Source organism: Zalophus californianus, chromosome 5 (assembly GCF_009762305.2).
Source record: "Zalophus californianus isolate mZalCal1 chromosome 5, mZalCal1.pri.v2, whole genome shotgun sequence".
NCBI classification, from domain to species: Eukaryota; Metazoa; Chordata; class Mammalia; order Carnivora; family Otariidae; genus Zalophus; species Zalophus californianus.
Window position 1 is genome coordinate 142,660,317 of NC_045599.1, and position 16,812 is coordinate 142,677,128.

At 44.7% G+C, this 16,812-nt stretch overlaps 1 protein-coding gene across 6 annotated transcripts in view; it reads right to left on the reverse strand.

Moving 5' to 3' along the window:
- TRIO (trio Rho guanine nucleotide exchange factor) overlaps positions 1–16,812 on the reverse strand; it is a 222,609-nt gene that overhangs the window by 79,195 nt on the left and 126,602 nt on the right. For 5 of the 6 annotated variants that reach the window (XM_027606769.2, XM_027606766.2, XM_027606770.2 and 2 more), the window contains exons 29-33: positions 16,065–16,255; positions 13,976–14,077; positions 9,385–9,527; positions 8,706–8,805; positions 6,327–6,470 (exon numbers count right to left, since the gene is read on the reverse strand). In XM_027606769.2, coding sequence (XP_027462570.2) covers positions 6,327–6,470; positions 8,706–8,805; positions 9,385–9,527; positions 13,976–14,077; positions 16,065–16,255 — 680 coding nt within the window. The remainder of the gene's footprint in view (positions 1–6,326; positions 6,471–8,705; positions 8,806–9,384; positions 9,528–13,975; positions 14,078–16,064; positions 16,256–16,812) is intronic. The other variant, XM_027606767.2, reaches the window with a different exon arrangement.

The window sequence follows — 16,812 nt, forward strand, 5'->3', positions numbered from 1 at the left end:
CTGGCTTCATTCTTGAGCGTTTTATTAATTTCTCAGACTGCTCAAAGCCACGTGGTGCATTCTGCGGGTGGGGGAAGGGTGGGAAGGAGAGAAAGGGGCTGCCCAAGAAGAAGCGGAGCGTTAAGCTCGACTTTATTTCTGGCACTGATGCTTTAGCCCCTTACAGAGTAATCAAAAACTATTGGAAACATCTGTGGACTTGACCGAGCATAAGAAATAAAAATCAAGGCTGTTCTGACAAAGGATCTCATACTGAGCTAAAATTCTTTTTCAAAGACTTTAGAGGACTTACAGAATCTAGTACAAGAATCTGTTTTCAAACAGTGCTAAAATTATCGTTAAAAAACATCATATCTGCTTGGTTTACCATGAGAATCTCCTTCACAGATCTTTAAGGGGAGGAGTAAAAGGGTGTTTTCTAGGGCACAGAAGTCCTGCGGATTTGTCTCAATGTTCACATCTGACTATTTTAAACTTACTACAAAACCTGCCTTTAAAACCAGTTTGCTAACTTAAAAAAAAAAAACTTTGAAAAATAAAAGACTTTAACTATTTTGAGGAAGCAATGCAAATCATTACTGCCTTTTAGGAACTGAATTCCTAAGTAGAAAAAGTTCAGATAACAGATGTCATGAAGTGTGACCGAGATTGTATCTGTTTTCAATGCTACTTCCATCACCAGTGACTCAATTTCATTACTGTGCTGAGTTACCATTCCACTGATCTAGTTTACAACTCACTTCTCCCTTCCAAGCGTACCTTGAGAACGTTTTCACACAGGACCTTGTTCATTTCTGTGGGTTTTATGGACTTCTATCAGGGGCTCCTTACCACATGCACATAGTTTAGGATTGCAATTGGTGAAAATCTCAGTTTCCATGACTCACATTAACTCTTGTGAAATTACATCAGAAAACAGTCCCCCCCCACCCCCAATCTTTCTGCTTTTCTCCTTTGAAAAACAACTGTGATGACTAAAAACCATGGCCGTGAACCGGCCTTAGCGCACGGACCATGGAAACCAGCCATGAAATGCCTCCTGTAGGACCAGACCACCTTGTGTTCCTGGATGAGGGCTCCCAGCGGAACTCCAATGATCCAATGACTCAGACAATCAGCGGAATCAAATCAGGGTCCCTCTGCCTGAATTCTCTCCAGAAAGACTGAATGTGAACAAGCTGTGGGCTCTCACCCAAAAGAATGAAATACTCATCTCTGATCATTGGCATGCTGAATCTTCAACGATCACCACACAGAACAGAATTTTACTTTTTATGTTTTCTGGAGAAATCACATTATATTGTTGCTTTGCCTGAACCCAGTTAATGGCAGTGACTAAACTGTTTTAGTCCCCATGGCTGAGGAATTCTCAGCCCACCGCTCCTCAGAGCATCCCCTTCCTGGTGCATGACAACGAGGCAGTTTGATGTTGCAAGAACAGAGAGTTTGACGGCAAACAGCTGACGGCACTCCCAGGTGAGCTGTGGGGCAGGTTCTGCTGCAGGAAGAGCAGGCTCTTCACAACGGCCAGGGTGGACGATGCAGCCCCTGCTGCAAATGATTCTACTTCAAGAACCGAAGATCAACTGCAGGTGGGTGTCTGGCCAATTTTCTGAGAGCAATTCAAAAGGAAAGCGGCATTGTGGTCTAATAAAAGCCATTTTCCCCCAAAGAACAAAGTGTATCAACTCTGTGAACAGTCCCAGCCTACAGCCCAGTTATGGTTCAGTCATTCAGAAACCTCACAAAAGAGTCTTGCCGTTTTGTGGAGGTTTCACACAGAGTGGACCAAAGACTGGCTGCTTGGTTCAAGGGGATTAGAGAGTACAGCTCCATTACTGGCAATGCTTCCAAGAGCAAGGCCACCACTGGCAGCCAGAGAGTTCCCCAAGGAAATGCGTCCCACCCCAGGCTCTCACCCACCCAGACTTCTCACTGTGCAACTTCACGGAGGCTTGGGCTGCAGAGCCCACGCTCACCCCGACCCCGACGCCAAGTCCACAGGAGAAGCCTTCACCAAAATCTGCTGCTGAGTTTCAGGGAGGACCACTGTCATGGGCTCTCACACATCGAGGGTACAGAAAGAAATCTGTGAGAACTGAACAAATGGTTAATAGGGTAAATTTTACATGGTTTTTACCATACACACACGCAAAAGAAATCTGTGAGAGAAGTTTTTTGTTTTCCAAAAGCAGCAGCTTACCATACCCAACATTTTATCCAGAAAACAAATACTGAGTGTGGTATTCAGGGACGTTAATCCTTCACTCTTTACTGACGTGATCACGCACTGATATGAAAATAATCACGCACGTTTTCTGATGTGAAAATAATTCTTGGAACCAAGGCCTCCTTGACTCTGTGATTGATATACATGAGGTGGAATGGAAAATTAGATGTAAAAAAACCCAATTTAAAAGCCACAACTAAAAAGGCAAATTTAAATGTAAAAAGTCAGGCTAACTGGAGACAGGACTGTGATTATGTATCAGGCTTCAAGGCTTCACAGACACTGACCTGCGCCAACATCTCATTTCCCCTCGCTCACATACTAGAACGAGAAATGCTAGCACCTGCTGAACAGGCATGGGGGGTGGGGAGGGAATGAACGAGCATAGGGGGTTCATGCCGAAAAAGGCGCAAAAGCTGGAAAGTAGACAGCTGACCACCACCATTACCTTAAAGTCATCTGGCCCTGGAAAACAGGAAGCTTTGTAAGACACTTCAACCCACAGAGACCTGTTTGCTGAGTTTCCTGGGCGAGCAAGACCATCCTTCATCCAGAAAAGTTAACGTGAAATGACTCTTTGTCTTTGATGGAGGGACATCAATGGAAAGAGCTAAGGAATGACAGCCAGTTAGCCAGCTGACTGGGCTTCTTGCCAGAAGGAAGAACAACTAGAATAAACCTCCAGCCTCAAGTCCGAATCAAAACTATGTCATGACCTTCAATAGTACTGTACTGATCAGTACTGTAAAATTTACATTAAAAGCACTTTTCCGTGTACCACTATTTTAATAAACACTCTTGTTACATTTCTACCCAAATTTTGTATTTAAAAAAAAAATCTGCCTTTTCTTAGAACTAGGGCTTTCTGGGGCGCCTGGGTGGGTCAGCCGGTTCAGCATCTGACTCTTGATCTCAGCTCAGGGTCTGGATCTCAGGGCCCCGCACTGGGCTCCATGCCGGGCATGGAGCCTACTGAAAAAAAAGGAAAAGAAAAAGAACCGAGGCTCTCTACTTTAGTGTGGGCAATTCTGTTTTTCTGATTAACTAAAATTATCAAAGGCTACATTCCACTTTGTGGTTTTATGAAAGCACTTAAAAAAATTTGTCAAAAATTACAAAAAACCACAGCCACTTAGGAAAAACTGAAAACAAAGATTAGCAAAAGGAAGAAACAAACGCCGGGTGCGCGCCATCACCCAGGCTGCCGGTGGGGGCAGGGGCCTTGACTCCGTGTTCGTTCCTGCGCTGAAGCACCCGTCCTGGGCGGCCCCCAGGGGGTGATTCCCACAGATGGGTGCCATCTGTGACTAGCATGCAGTCCTTTTACATGCCTGTGGCCACAGTGCAACTAATTCCGTAGGGTTAAAGATGAGTGTGTGTTGGGCGGGCGGGGGAGGAGATGTTTTGAGCAAGAATCCCCCCTCTGCCTCACTGACCCCCCGCATTCAGTATGGGGTAGTTTACTCTTGAGCCCCCACAATGCTTACGGCCAGGCACTAACACTGAGCAATTTATTCTTAGGGCAGCTTCTAGCTCCTAACAAACACAGCTCCAAATCCACTGCAGTCAAGAGCGGGCAGATACAAGGACAGAGAGGCCGACACAGAGAGTGATCGGCAACAGCTAGCAGTGAATATCAACAGTCCAGGAGTGAGGGAGAAGGCAGAGCACTTTTACCGATGAAGACATAGCAATAGCTAATATTCATGAAGTGCTCAGGACATGCTAGGCACCGTTCTCAGCACATTACACATTTTCAATATTCACAGCCCCATCAGCTGAGTAGTTAAGTATTGCCCCCAGTTACAGATGAGGAGACTGAGGCACAGACAAGTGAGCTAACTGCCCAAGGCTGCTAAGGAGCAGAGCCCAGAGGTCTGGCTGGCGAGCACTTCCTTGTTCCTAAGCATCTGCTATGTGATGCAACCACTCTGTCACACTCTGAGCAAGTCTGGGTATTCTGTCTGAGGAGACTAAAACTCTGTCCTGGAGAAAGGCTTCCGAATTAAAGCACTCGCTGTCATGCCCACACAGGGGCACACCTACGTGAGGTCCTAGGAGACTGAGGGCTCTGGCAAGGCCAACAGCTTGAGCTCCTCCTAGGAGCCAAGGCACCCTCTTGCTTCCAGCACTTTCAGCCAGCAGGAGAGCTCGGAGGGCAAGCTGCGGAGCTCAGAAACAGGGTTCACGTGGCTCCTGGCAGGGCTGCTCTGAGTCAGGTGCGCAAGGGAGGCGGGCTGGAAGGAAGCAGGTGGTGTTTCCTAAGTAGGCTCAACGCAGGTTTCCGCTCTCAAAAACGTGAATTTGGCCCCATTTTAAAATGTGTACACTACAATTTACATAAATCCAACCAAGTTCCTGTTGTTAGAATGTCACTTCATAGAGAAAGTTGGTTGACTTTTTAAACTACATAAAATCTCCTATTCCCAACATTGTGCTATATAGACTTCACTAAGAGTAACTGAAACCACTTCCTCTTTTAAATATGTGGATTCATATATTCACATTTTAAGCTTAGGGCAGTTCATGCCAAGTATCAGTCTCAGCTGAATTTCTCATTCATTAAAAATAAGAACTGCTTTACCTTCGATGTAAAAGAAAGCTCACACTGGCCCCCGAAGGCTTGGGTCAGCTTGTCCACAGGCACCCCTCACCTTGCTTTGGCGATTCATCTTGACCCCAAGATGCTTTGTTCCAGAGTAGCCTATATTTGATTCCTGTATTTTCTATTTTCTTTATAAGTTTTTGTTATGTAAAATAAACCATAGACTAATAAGGCAAATAGAAGGGAAAAGGTTAAAAATGCTTCTTTAATACGCTAAAATATGTAGCTCCATATCCAGAGCTAATGTGAAATAATAAGGTCTAGACTCTAGCAGGTAATTAAATCCACATTTTGTTCCTGGCTTTAGCTTTCCGCTGCTGGGTGGCCCTGTGAGGGTCATCCGACCTCCCTCATCTCCTTGGTGTCCTGAAGGCTGGCTCAGCATTCTCCTCCCTACCTCAGGGAGACAAGCTCAGGACAAATGAGATAAGAATCTGGCAACCATTTGATTTCTTTGGAATCCAAATTATATTTTCCTAAGATCATTTTATCAGCGTTAAGTACCATGAATATGGGTAAGAATCGCTGCTAAACTTACTTTTGGAACAAGGGAGATGGCATATTTTAAACCTGATGTTGTCAAAGAAAGAAATGTGCTCATGAGGCATGTGGTTTGTATCTGTGACATGCCTACTCAAGCTCTGTGAACAGGGCTCCCTGGAAAGAGGGTGTCTCCAGGAGCCCCTCCTCAACACTCTTCCAGAAACATCCTGTGTGCCTCATCGAGAATTACTACAGCGCTGGACAGATAACTTTTCCTTACGAATTCCCCAAGAGGCCGAGTCAAAAACATCCCCCCACCCAGTTTCTGAAATGAAACCAAAGTCCATGATAACAACTAACTTATAACCAGGCATCATATATTAAGTTCAACAGGCAGAATATGGTTAAGTAATTTCCCTCGCCAGATCTATCTGCCTGTGTCGTCAGAGGCTGCTTAAACCTGAAATATGCAGGGTGGAAAGAACCCCGAGACAAGAAAAGTTACTGCCGTCAGAGAGAAGGGGGTCTTCTGGCCAAGCCTAGTTCAGTCACACAGTGCGTTTTATAAGCTGGCTCGAAAAAGGATGCAGTTTCCGAATTTTCAAAATGTATTTTCCTGACTCATCTACGACTCTGAAATACCTACTAGAAGTATAAAACGGGGAGACAGCAACAGGAGAAGCCTCCGGAAGCAGAGAACACAGACATACTGGCATTCACGTGGTAGCAAACACAGCCTTTCTCTCACAGAAGGCCGAATGAGAATGTCCTCTCCAAACTCCAGATTTTGAGTTATCATCATGAAATCCCACATGCTATTTATTCTCATCCTAAATACAGACCCCAAGAACTAAAGAAGGTAACTCGCTGCAGTTCTACGGTCTTAGGAAGACAGTTCATCCCTTTTTGGTACTTTTGAGCTTATCAAGCACCTATGAACTCAGGGAGGGATCTTTAAGGAAATACATGCCAGGTCCACTTAAAAAACGAGTTCTGGAGTGTCATTACTTCCAGATGGCTAGGAATCCCGGGAACGTCAGGCTGGGAGCTGCCGGCGGGAGAGCCTCTGTACAGCTCAGGTGGAGGGGCTGTATCTGCAGAAGTGGTCCTCAGGGAGTTCTGAGCTACACACCGAAGTTTAGAGATCATGCACTAGATGAGGGAAGCAGAAAATGGTGAATTACCTCCACAGGAAGAAGATTCAATAGATAGTTTCTTAAAAACCCTAACACCCCGGTAGACTCCCAGGGTAAGATGGTTAATTCCTGCAAACCTATACTTTTCTGGTAGTGATTCATTCCTCCTCTCTCACTGGGGACCAACAGAATTTGCTATCACACTAGCTTTAGGATAATGCCTCATTTTTCTATAGGACTTGTGCAGGCCTGAGTCCAAGTTCACCTAAGCCTATCATACTACAACAGATCCGAAGCACAACTAGTTACACTCTTCCTAACTCCAGGATAGAGCCTTATTTCTGTGAACTGCAGTCAGCCACACCGCAGGGGATGAGGGCTCCGACAGAGTACGAGTGCAGGCCAGAAAGCACAGCACGCAGCGGACCAACTCCATCTGAGTGGGAACAGGAGTCAGAGCCCCTTACCAGGCACAGGGGGCATTTCCAAACCACCGGCACCCACCCATTTACACACATACCACCTGAAAAAAGAGTCACCCTTTCTTTTTGGACCAACCTCCAGGAAAGTCTTAACGTACGTTTCAAAAAGGCAAAACCTTTTACGTTTATTTATCTCTTTGGCAATTTCATTCAAATACTGTATTTCTACAAAGTAAACTTTAAAACTCATTTCTAGAGTTAAGCCCAGACCAGATCCAAGAAGAGTGTATCTGGGAAGAACGTGCACTTGTTAGCCTGATGGGCCGATCGATGGTCAGAGTGGTGATGCTCACCGGCAAGTCTGTGAGGGGTCTGAAGGAAGGTGGCCGCTCCCCTCAACCTGAGCTACTGTTATTTCCTTCAGGGGGGAGTCTTGTGTAAATGGACTGCTGAGAGAACTCAGTCACCTCGATTTTTTTTTTTTAAAGAAAATAATCAGAATTACTCTAACGAAATGTTTCCAAGTTCAAACTTTATTTTCTTAACTAAATGACTATGGGGCGGAGCTGCAGAAAACATTGCTATTACACACCAGATGCCTGACGTGTCATTTCTCTTCTTCCTCATTACTACCACTGGCAAGACATATTTGCCACGGGGCTCTGAACAAGATAAAATGAGACAACTGTTTTTCTTCTCCATCCTATGACTCTGACCATTCTAAGTTCTAGGACTCACAATTTAGTGAACTCAAAAAATTGAATAGAAAAAAACAAATGACTCAAACCAGGAGGATCCTGAAAAAGAAGTCGTTGTAGGGGAGCAGTACTTTTAAACGCACTTACTTCTCTCTTGGAAACTGCATTACACGCCATGAATCCGCTGCAAAATCTAGTGAGAAAAGCCCCCCAACTGGGCCACTGGGACTTGCCATCGGAAACAGTCCCTGATACTGGACCCTCTCCTAGGTCAGCAGTTGCTTCCAAAGGACGGTGAAGTCAGGACACTTCCTGGCTACAAGTGCAGGGCTGTGCAAACACCGGGCAAAGAACAGACCCCTGCGTCCCCCCGTCGGGACGTAAGAAAGTAGAGCCTGCACTGCACAGTGGGGAATGCAGGGATTCTGAACTGGTGGCACATTAAGTAACACCCCTATTGACTATCAAATAATCTTTTTGGAGAATTTGGTCTAGCAGTTTAGAAATAGGACACGTGCTCATCTCAGCGGGAACAGAAGACTTGTTTAGCTGACGTGAACGTCCCCCCACTGGCTTTTATAGAGGACTCTGGTTATCTGTGCCTCACGTTAGCCTGGATTCCAAATTCTCCCGTCGATTTCTTTTGCTGGTTTTGGGATTCTATCAGGACAGATCATGAGCTACTCTACCCCCCGGCTGTTTTCTGATAGCGTTTCCTGCGTCCTGCCGCACCTGTGTTCTGAGGCAGAGCCGCAGGGCCCACCTGAGGATGTCGGCGCCCCTACCGAATCAGAGCAGCTCCACTTTTCTCATTGGGGCTCTGTGTGGCATTTAACTTAAAATAACTGGTTCTTCTGCTGCATGTAAAATTACAAAGCTTAAACACCTACCCTAGAACACCCTGATGGAAAACCCTGTAATGACACTGGGAAGGGCAATGTTTCCTGAATTCTCAGACTTTACCCCCGACACCCCCAACTTTTTGTCCTTCCTCTGCTTCTGGCACCACTCAGCACATGGCGACTACTTGGAAATGTTGGTGACAAACCGTCATTTATAGAGAGAAACAGGCTGCTTCTTTGGAGCTAAGACTAGCTATACCCGCCCAAGAAAGTGCTGGTTACAGCTCACCTTGTCACTGTCCAGTGTGTTCTGAGACGTCCGTGAGGCGATGGAAATTGTGTCCGGCTGGCTGCTCCCGTCGCCCTGGCTGTCCAGGTCCTCTCCATCCCTGAAAAAGCAAACAAACTTTTCATTCCTGACACCGACGGATTTCCCAAGACGGGTGGAGAGGCCCCTGTCGGCCGCTGGAGACCGACTCGTTCAAAGAGGCGCGAATCCGTCTGCGTGACGCTGCTAGCAGCATGGCGTGAGCGGGGACAGGAGGCCACTCCTGGCGACGCGGCGGCTTCCTGCTGCGCCAGGCGGCGCGTCCAACGCGTGTCCTCCGTGAAACGCACACAGTGGGAAGACACGGTTGTGGTAATTTCCAGCTCAGAAACAAGAAGCACGAACATCTAAGATACGATACAGCTTGTCCCGGTCCCACGCACGACCTGTATATGCGTCCAGACTCACACTTGCAATGAGAGAGGGCAACAGAAAGGGATGTGCACACTCCATTTACTTTAAGCCGAACGAGGTTCCCGTCCTGACAAAGGAATTTCACTGCTAAGAATGATGTTATACATAAACTGTATTAAAAAAACAGTCCTCCAAATATTTAAGAAAAATGATCTTTGACAAACAGTTAGCACTGCCTTGTTCCCTCTCTACTAAACAAACCTCCTCCCAAATCCCCAGCACTTACCTCCTTCCCTTCTGCCTCGTGGCCGGCGCCGTTTTGGGGATGTGAATGGGCTCCTTCAGGGCTCCCTTCAGGTGAACAGTCCTTTCCTGTATTACTTCGCGGATGTGCTTTATCCAGTCCTGCTTGTTTTCTATGCTGGAAGCCTTAACGAGGCACGAGAGTCAGTCAGGATACAGAAGCGGCCCTTTCCAGAACCCACACTAACCATACTCAGGTCGCCCACATTCCTTGTTTCCCATTTTCAAAATAACTTTACAGCAACCACATCCCATGTTTAATTTGCCATTTTGAATATTTTTCAGTCAAAACCATTTTTATTTTATAGCATATATGTTACTCCAGATCTCTGAATATTTTAATAATCAATCATTCCCCAGCCCCCAAACCCTTTAAGCAGCTCTGGGTAAATATGACAGTGCAGCCAATTGCAAGCCCAAGTGTCTCTAAAGCTATTTCGGCAAAGACTAGTGGTTGGCGGTTCCCAGCCACCTGCGCTGGTGCCCACATCTTGGTGCCTCATCCGCTGCCCTCTGGAAACTACACCTGCAGATGCCACCGTGTCCCCACCTGCCCCTGTGTTCTCTCCCACAGCACTCTATGGAGTCAGGGCCCCCTTATCCTTGTGTCAGAAATGTGCCCGAGGTCACCCGGCTGGCACGGGAAGCCGCCAGAATTCTCAGGCTGGCACTGGACAGACACCATCCACGTGGACGACAGAGCCCGTCCTCCCCAAGCTCTGCTTTCACCTACCTCTGGTTATACCAGTAGCATAAACCAGTTAACCTACTGCCAATTACAGCAGTGGGTTTACCTCAACTTCATTACAAATTTCGAGAAATATTTTCTGAAAATGATACATAGTAGATATTTAATAAGCATTTGTTGAATGAACACATAAGGCAGCACTCTTTCCAGACCTTTTTCCTTTCACTTGGCCTCAAAGGAGGTTTCTTTTTTCTTTTTGCATGTTCTAGGCCTTAGTAACAGTTTTTAATTTCCTTGTGGAAAACATCAACCTCCTATGACATAAGCATAATTCCCTATAAATGACCAAACAGTGGTCAGAGACATTACAGCTGAGATCCTAACCGAGAAGGAGCATTTTCTCATGGTGCACCTTGTCTTCCAAAACAGAAGGCCCATGTTGGGAAAGGAAATTAAAATTAAGAATCCTTTTCCTACGTAAAATGTTTTAACTGGAGGATGTGTCTTTAAAGTCACTTAGGGCTAGGAACAGGGAACGAAATGAGGAGCCTCTTGTCCGCCGAGACCGGGACGGCACTACCCCAAGTTCTTCTGGGGCCAGCCGCAGGGATCAGGGACTAGGGGAGTCTGTGCAGGAAACAGAGGTGTCTCACGATGCAAAACTCTGAAAACCGCAGATCTACTGGCATTTAAATGCCTGATACAAACGTTCAGGTTAAACCAAGAGAAGCATCTGAGAAAGAACATTTGGCAGAGTTTAGAGACAACTGAGGGAAAATGTTACTATGGTTCAGAAATAAATGCAATTCTCATGATTTAATAGAGTGAAGTGATCATTGCAATTATGGAGAGGAATTCTCCTGACCTTAAGGAAATTAAACAAGGAAAACAGGTGCCAATTTTTCAGAAATAGTAAGAGAAACGTAAGCCACCTAAATACTGAATAAAAGGTCCCACTTGTCTAAGAATGGGTATAGTTTGTTTCGGACTCTTGGTAGTCTCCGTCTGTTTAAGGAAGGATTTAGAAATCAGGTTCTCCCTTCCAGAGGACAACACACACACACACAAAAAAAAACACGCAACTTTGTTTTATAACCACTAGGCCATCAGTATCATTGTCATTACCACCAGTACCTCATTCTCCGCCATCATCAGCTCCACCAGCACCGCTTTCTCCCCCACCACCATCATCTCCATCTCAGCCACCTCCAGCATCACCCCAACCACCTCCATCATCATCTCAACCACCTCTACCATCACCTGAAGCACCTCCATCATCATCTCAACCACCTCCATCCCAACCACCTCCATCTCAACCACCTCCACCTCAACCACTTCCACCTCCATCTCAACCACCTCCACCATCATCTATCTCAACCACCACCACCTCCATCTCAACCACCTTCACCTCTATCCCAACCACCTCCATCATCTCAATCACCTCCATCATCATTTCCATCCCAACCACCTCCACCATCACCTCCACCACCTCCACCATCACCTCAACCACAACATCATCATCTCAACCACCTCCACCTCCACCTCCACCACCTCCATCATCATCTCAACCACCTCCACACCTCCATCTCAACCACCTCCATCACTTCTACCACCTCCATTTCAACCACCTCCACCATCACCTCAACCACCTCCATCATCGTCTCAACCACCTCCATCATCTCAACCACCTCCACCATCACCTCAATCACCTCCATCATCACCTCAGCCACCTCCACCATCACATCAACCACCTCCATCCTCATCTCAACCACCTCCACCTCCACCTCCACTTCAACCACCTCCACCATCACCTCAACCACCTCCATCATCATCTCAACCACCTCCACCTCCATCCCAACCACCTCCATCTCAACCACCTCCATCATCATGGCAACCACCTCCACACCTCCATCTCAACCACATCCACCATCACCTCAACGACCTCCATTTCAACCACCTCCACCGCCTGCATCATCATCTCAACCACCTCCACTTCCATCCCAACCACCTTTCCCCCACCACCACCATCTCAATCACCTCTACGACCACCTCCACCATCATCACCTCCCCCAGCAGCACTCTCTCCTCCTCCACCACCTCTACCATCATTCCCGCTATCATCTCCATCACCACCACCTCAGTCATCGCCTCCACCATCATCTCCATCTTAGCTGGCATCTCCACATCCACCCCCAGCTCCATTTCCATCACTACCACCAGCTCCATCATCACCTCCACCTCCACCACCACCACCTCTACCACCATCTCCACCTCGATTTCCTCCTCCACTACCCCCATCACCACCACCACCTCCTCCATCTCCATCTCCACCACCACAAAGCAATTGCTAAAATGAATGAGGACATTATTTCCTTTAGTTTCTCCTTGGAAGGCAGAGAAATATTACCCAAAATTCCCCTAGAAAGCTTTTATCTGATAAAGCCTATATATAGGAAGTCTCATTCTTCAATTGCATCATGAGTATTTTATTATGTCCTAAATGAAAGTCATCCAAATCTGGCTAAAATATCTGGCACTATTTCTCAGATGCACCCTTTGACATGCCGCTGCAGCTAATCTGGATAAATACTTACTATGAGTTGGAAGTTTTATGGTTTTGAGTATACTTTAAAATTTTATGGCTTAGGAAAGTTCAGTTATCTAATATTTAGCTATCAGTGCAATTTATATTTTATAGGGCTTTATGCCAATACTAACAAGAACACACTGGTTGGTAATCATATATTCATTGCAAAACAATCCATCATTTCCATGGGAATAAAGATCTTAGAAACACAATGGCTTTCACTAAAGTACAAATTCTTTAAGAGCGAGGTACGGATGAGGAACTCATAGTTGCTGGAAATACTGGTGAGAGATTAAAAGGAATGTACGAGACAGAATCACTGGCATGCAAGTTCATACACCAGAGTCCCATTAAGCTTTTGGCTCATCTCCCAATATTCTACAAATGTTCAGCAATGTCTTCCACAAAACATCCTGAAATCACTTATGGCCTTTCCAGGCAGCTAAAAAAGACAGTTCCATCTGTATCTTCTCAAACACAGAAGGAGGGAGTACACAAGACACCCTGAGAGCCCTGTGTCTTTCCTAGGAGAGGCTGGTATAATGAAAGCAGAGTTCAAATCAAATATTCAAACATACATTTATTCCTCCCCCACCTCAATACATACACATTACATATGTATAGTATATATATAAAATATTTATGTGTGTATACACACACACACACACACACACACATACATACATACACATACATATACCCAAAAAGCACCCTTAGTGTTTTTGAACGCTTGAAATCCTAACATTACCAACCCCTATAACTGATCACTATCTCCCTTTTTTCTCTGCCCCCTAACCAGAAAGCCGAAGAGCCTGGGACCCTATGAAGACTCTTGGCACGTTCAGCCCTAAAACAGCCCAAGGCCTTCACAAATTCATTCGGTGCCTACTTGCCGTTGGAAACCAGGTGAAGTGTGTGGTGAGAGCTGCTGATCCACATCTCCTTCCTTCTGTACCTCAACTTCCTGCATCTCTGATGGAATCGACTAATTCTTTTTCAGACGGCCAGAATGGGAGAAGTTTAAAGAGATTTCTCTCCATTTGACCTTTACAGTAGACAAGCAAAAGTTTACCTCAAGGCATTTTACCACTAGAGTACCAAACTGAATTTATTCTACTATTCTTTTTGTGGTAATCACCAATCCCAAGAGAACACAAAAACAACAAAAGAATATTAAAACCAGTATGTTTCTTTTTTCTTTTTTTAAACCAATATGTTTCAACAACAAGGGAAAAAAAAGCATACACAGCCACGATAAACTTGTCCCACAGGACATTCCCAAGCTTCAGATGAACGTACCTTAAGGACAATTTTATTATCGGAGGTTGGTGTTCTCCCCACCCACAGTGCAAATTTGCAAGGATCTCCTTCAACGTGTTCTGTGACACCCAACTCTGAGGTCTGGATAAAAAGGTAATTACATAATTAGATGACAGTAAGATTCCAGCAAGATACAGACCAAAGACCAAGAAAACAGTTTTTGGTGACCTGTGGTCATGCCAGGTTGTAACAACATAGTTTGTTTACATTAATGGGTAATCCTCAGATCTTATTTCAGTAAAAATGAGAAAATTTTGTTCTTAGGCCACCATGATTGACTGTATCCCTTTTACTTCTCTATGTACCTCTACTGGAGATTCTGATGAGGGTCAACCAGCAAATCCAGAGGAAGGAAACCAAATTATCTAAAAATCTTGTTATCTGGAAAATCAAGAGTTGACCATTTTCAACTCATAAACAAAATGAATCTTAGTTGCAAAGGAGCTGCCACCATGCATTTTCAGCATGAATGAAGTAGCTTCGCAGAAGGCACATAATGTCTTCACAGATCAGTTTTTTTCTGATTTGTTCATCAAGAGCATTAAATTTTAGTATTTCACCAATAATTTTAAGGGCTAAGACAAAATTTCTCTCTGTGACATGTGCAGTTGTAATGAGAGCACGTGGAAGACCGTAGGTGAAGGTCAACATCTTCAGTCCCTCCCCCACAGTCAAGTTCACCCCTAGTGTGTTCTCCCCCAACCAGCAAAGGAAGTGATTCATAATCATGGCCTCTGAGGGAACCTTAACTTTTGAAAGATAAATTAAATGAAGATGTATCAGCTTCTAAAACAGACTAGCTTGGTCTCTGAGGATAGATTAAAGCCAGCTAGTGAAATTACTAGCCAGCAATGCTCCATTTTTTCTTTCCAGTTACAATATGATCTAAAATGATGTAAGGTGGGCCATGAGCCAAAAGACAATCTCAAACAGGATATAAGCCAAAGAAAATGGTATGAAAATCATTAGTTTGAACTTGCAAATTCCAGATTATTATTAAAGATGATTTCTACATTGGTAGTATTTTATTACTTTGGAAACTTGATTAATACATGGATACCATAAAAATACATAATGTAGTTGTCGTCCAAATTCCAAATATCTACCAATATTTATAAGCAATCCAACATATCTTGTGTAAAGAAGAAACCAAATTCTATTACATTTTCTATTCTTTCTCTGTTGGTGATTTTTAGTTATTTTTTGCCCAATCCTCCCCCTGCCTGTCCCTGCCCAGCGGTTCTGTGTTGACAGCCCCTGAGATATTCCCACAAGGGGAACACAGAAATATAGTGGACCCTGAGGAGGACACCTGCCTGAGACTTCTCTGAGAGTCAACATGTGGTTTTATAAAGAGACTCCTTGGACTCGCTTCTTGGAGGAAAAAAGGCATCAGGTATGTTCTTTTGCCAGAAAGTATACTCACAAGTTAAAAAAGAATTCAAATGCAACATAGCATCTACCCAGCACTCAAGGTTAGTGAGTGCTCTCCGTACAGATGGGGGACTGTGGATCTTTAAAGCTATTTTTGCTTGTATATATTTTCTCTAATAACCATATTTTGTTGTTGTAAAGAACCATAAATTTACTTATTTATTTTCTACACATTTATCTTTATTGAAAGAAAAATTCACACCTCATCTTTAAGAGCCCACCCAGGAAGGCTGCTTAACGTATATTCCAATGTTGGTGAAAGAAAATTAATTAGAATGATATGAAAACTTAATCGTAGTCTCATATGATCAATTTATTTGTAAAGTTGGTTAGGGCACACAAGAGATAAACTTAAATTCACTTGAAAAGTGTTTCCCCATCCTCAGAGTCTATGGAATTTAGAAAACGCAGGTTTTCGAAGTCTAGAGAAGCTAAAACCCATGGGCTCCCTCTAGTGGACTCGAGACCACCAGAGATATTTACTGCGGAGGATGAAAACCTTTTTGATTCCAGAGCTCCACATTTTAGGACAGTTTGAGAGGTTACACCGAAAGCAAGAGTAATTCTTTTCTACCTGCAAGAAAACTGCAAGTGCGTTACCTTTAAATTTACAATTCTGAACGTCTATACTTACAAACAATTTGCTTTTATAAAGGTACTTGCTTCTGCCACTGGAATCTTTCACTTCTTTACTAAATACTAAGGACATTTCAAAAAGGAAGAGATGCCGTTCTCGACCCTTTCGAATTAAGGTTTTTGGGTCCCACACTTGGAAGGATTCCTGCAGGATGAGTTCTCCCTGAGACTCAATATTTTCATCAAATCCTACAACATAAAAACAAGGAGGCACAATCAATTTGAAAGAAAATAAAACATGATGCACAGGACAGCACTGTGACGATTTAAACATTTGTTCATTGACCATCAATTAAATCTCAGATTAGAGTTTCCTGTCTGAGCCCCTTTTCCAGTTCCCCTGGACTGATCCCATCTGACAAAGGAGAATTATTCCTAAAACGTGACTTTGCACGTATTTTCCCTTGTTCAAAAAAAAAGAAAAAAGCAGTGATTCCTCATGGCTTTAAACCTTCATCTCCTTAGGGGGGCACTCACAGCATTTGAGATTTGATGGCATCCCTACTTCTCCTCGGCCTGCACTCACGGCATTCCGTCACACAGACCTCCTCCCCCGTCCAGACTGGTGCACGGACCTCCCCCAGGCCACTGCCTACTCCCAGACTGCGTCCTGATCCTCCGCCTCTTCAGCCCAGAATACCCCTCCCGGGCGTTCCACTGCAGTCCCGGCCTTTCCTCAAGTGTCTGGTCTGACCTTCCTTGGTGAGGTCTCCTGTCTTTGCAAAATTCTTCATGGGAACCAGTCA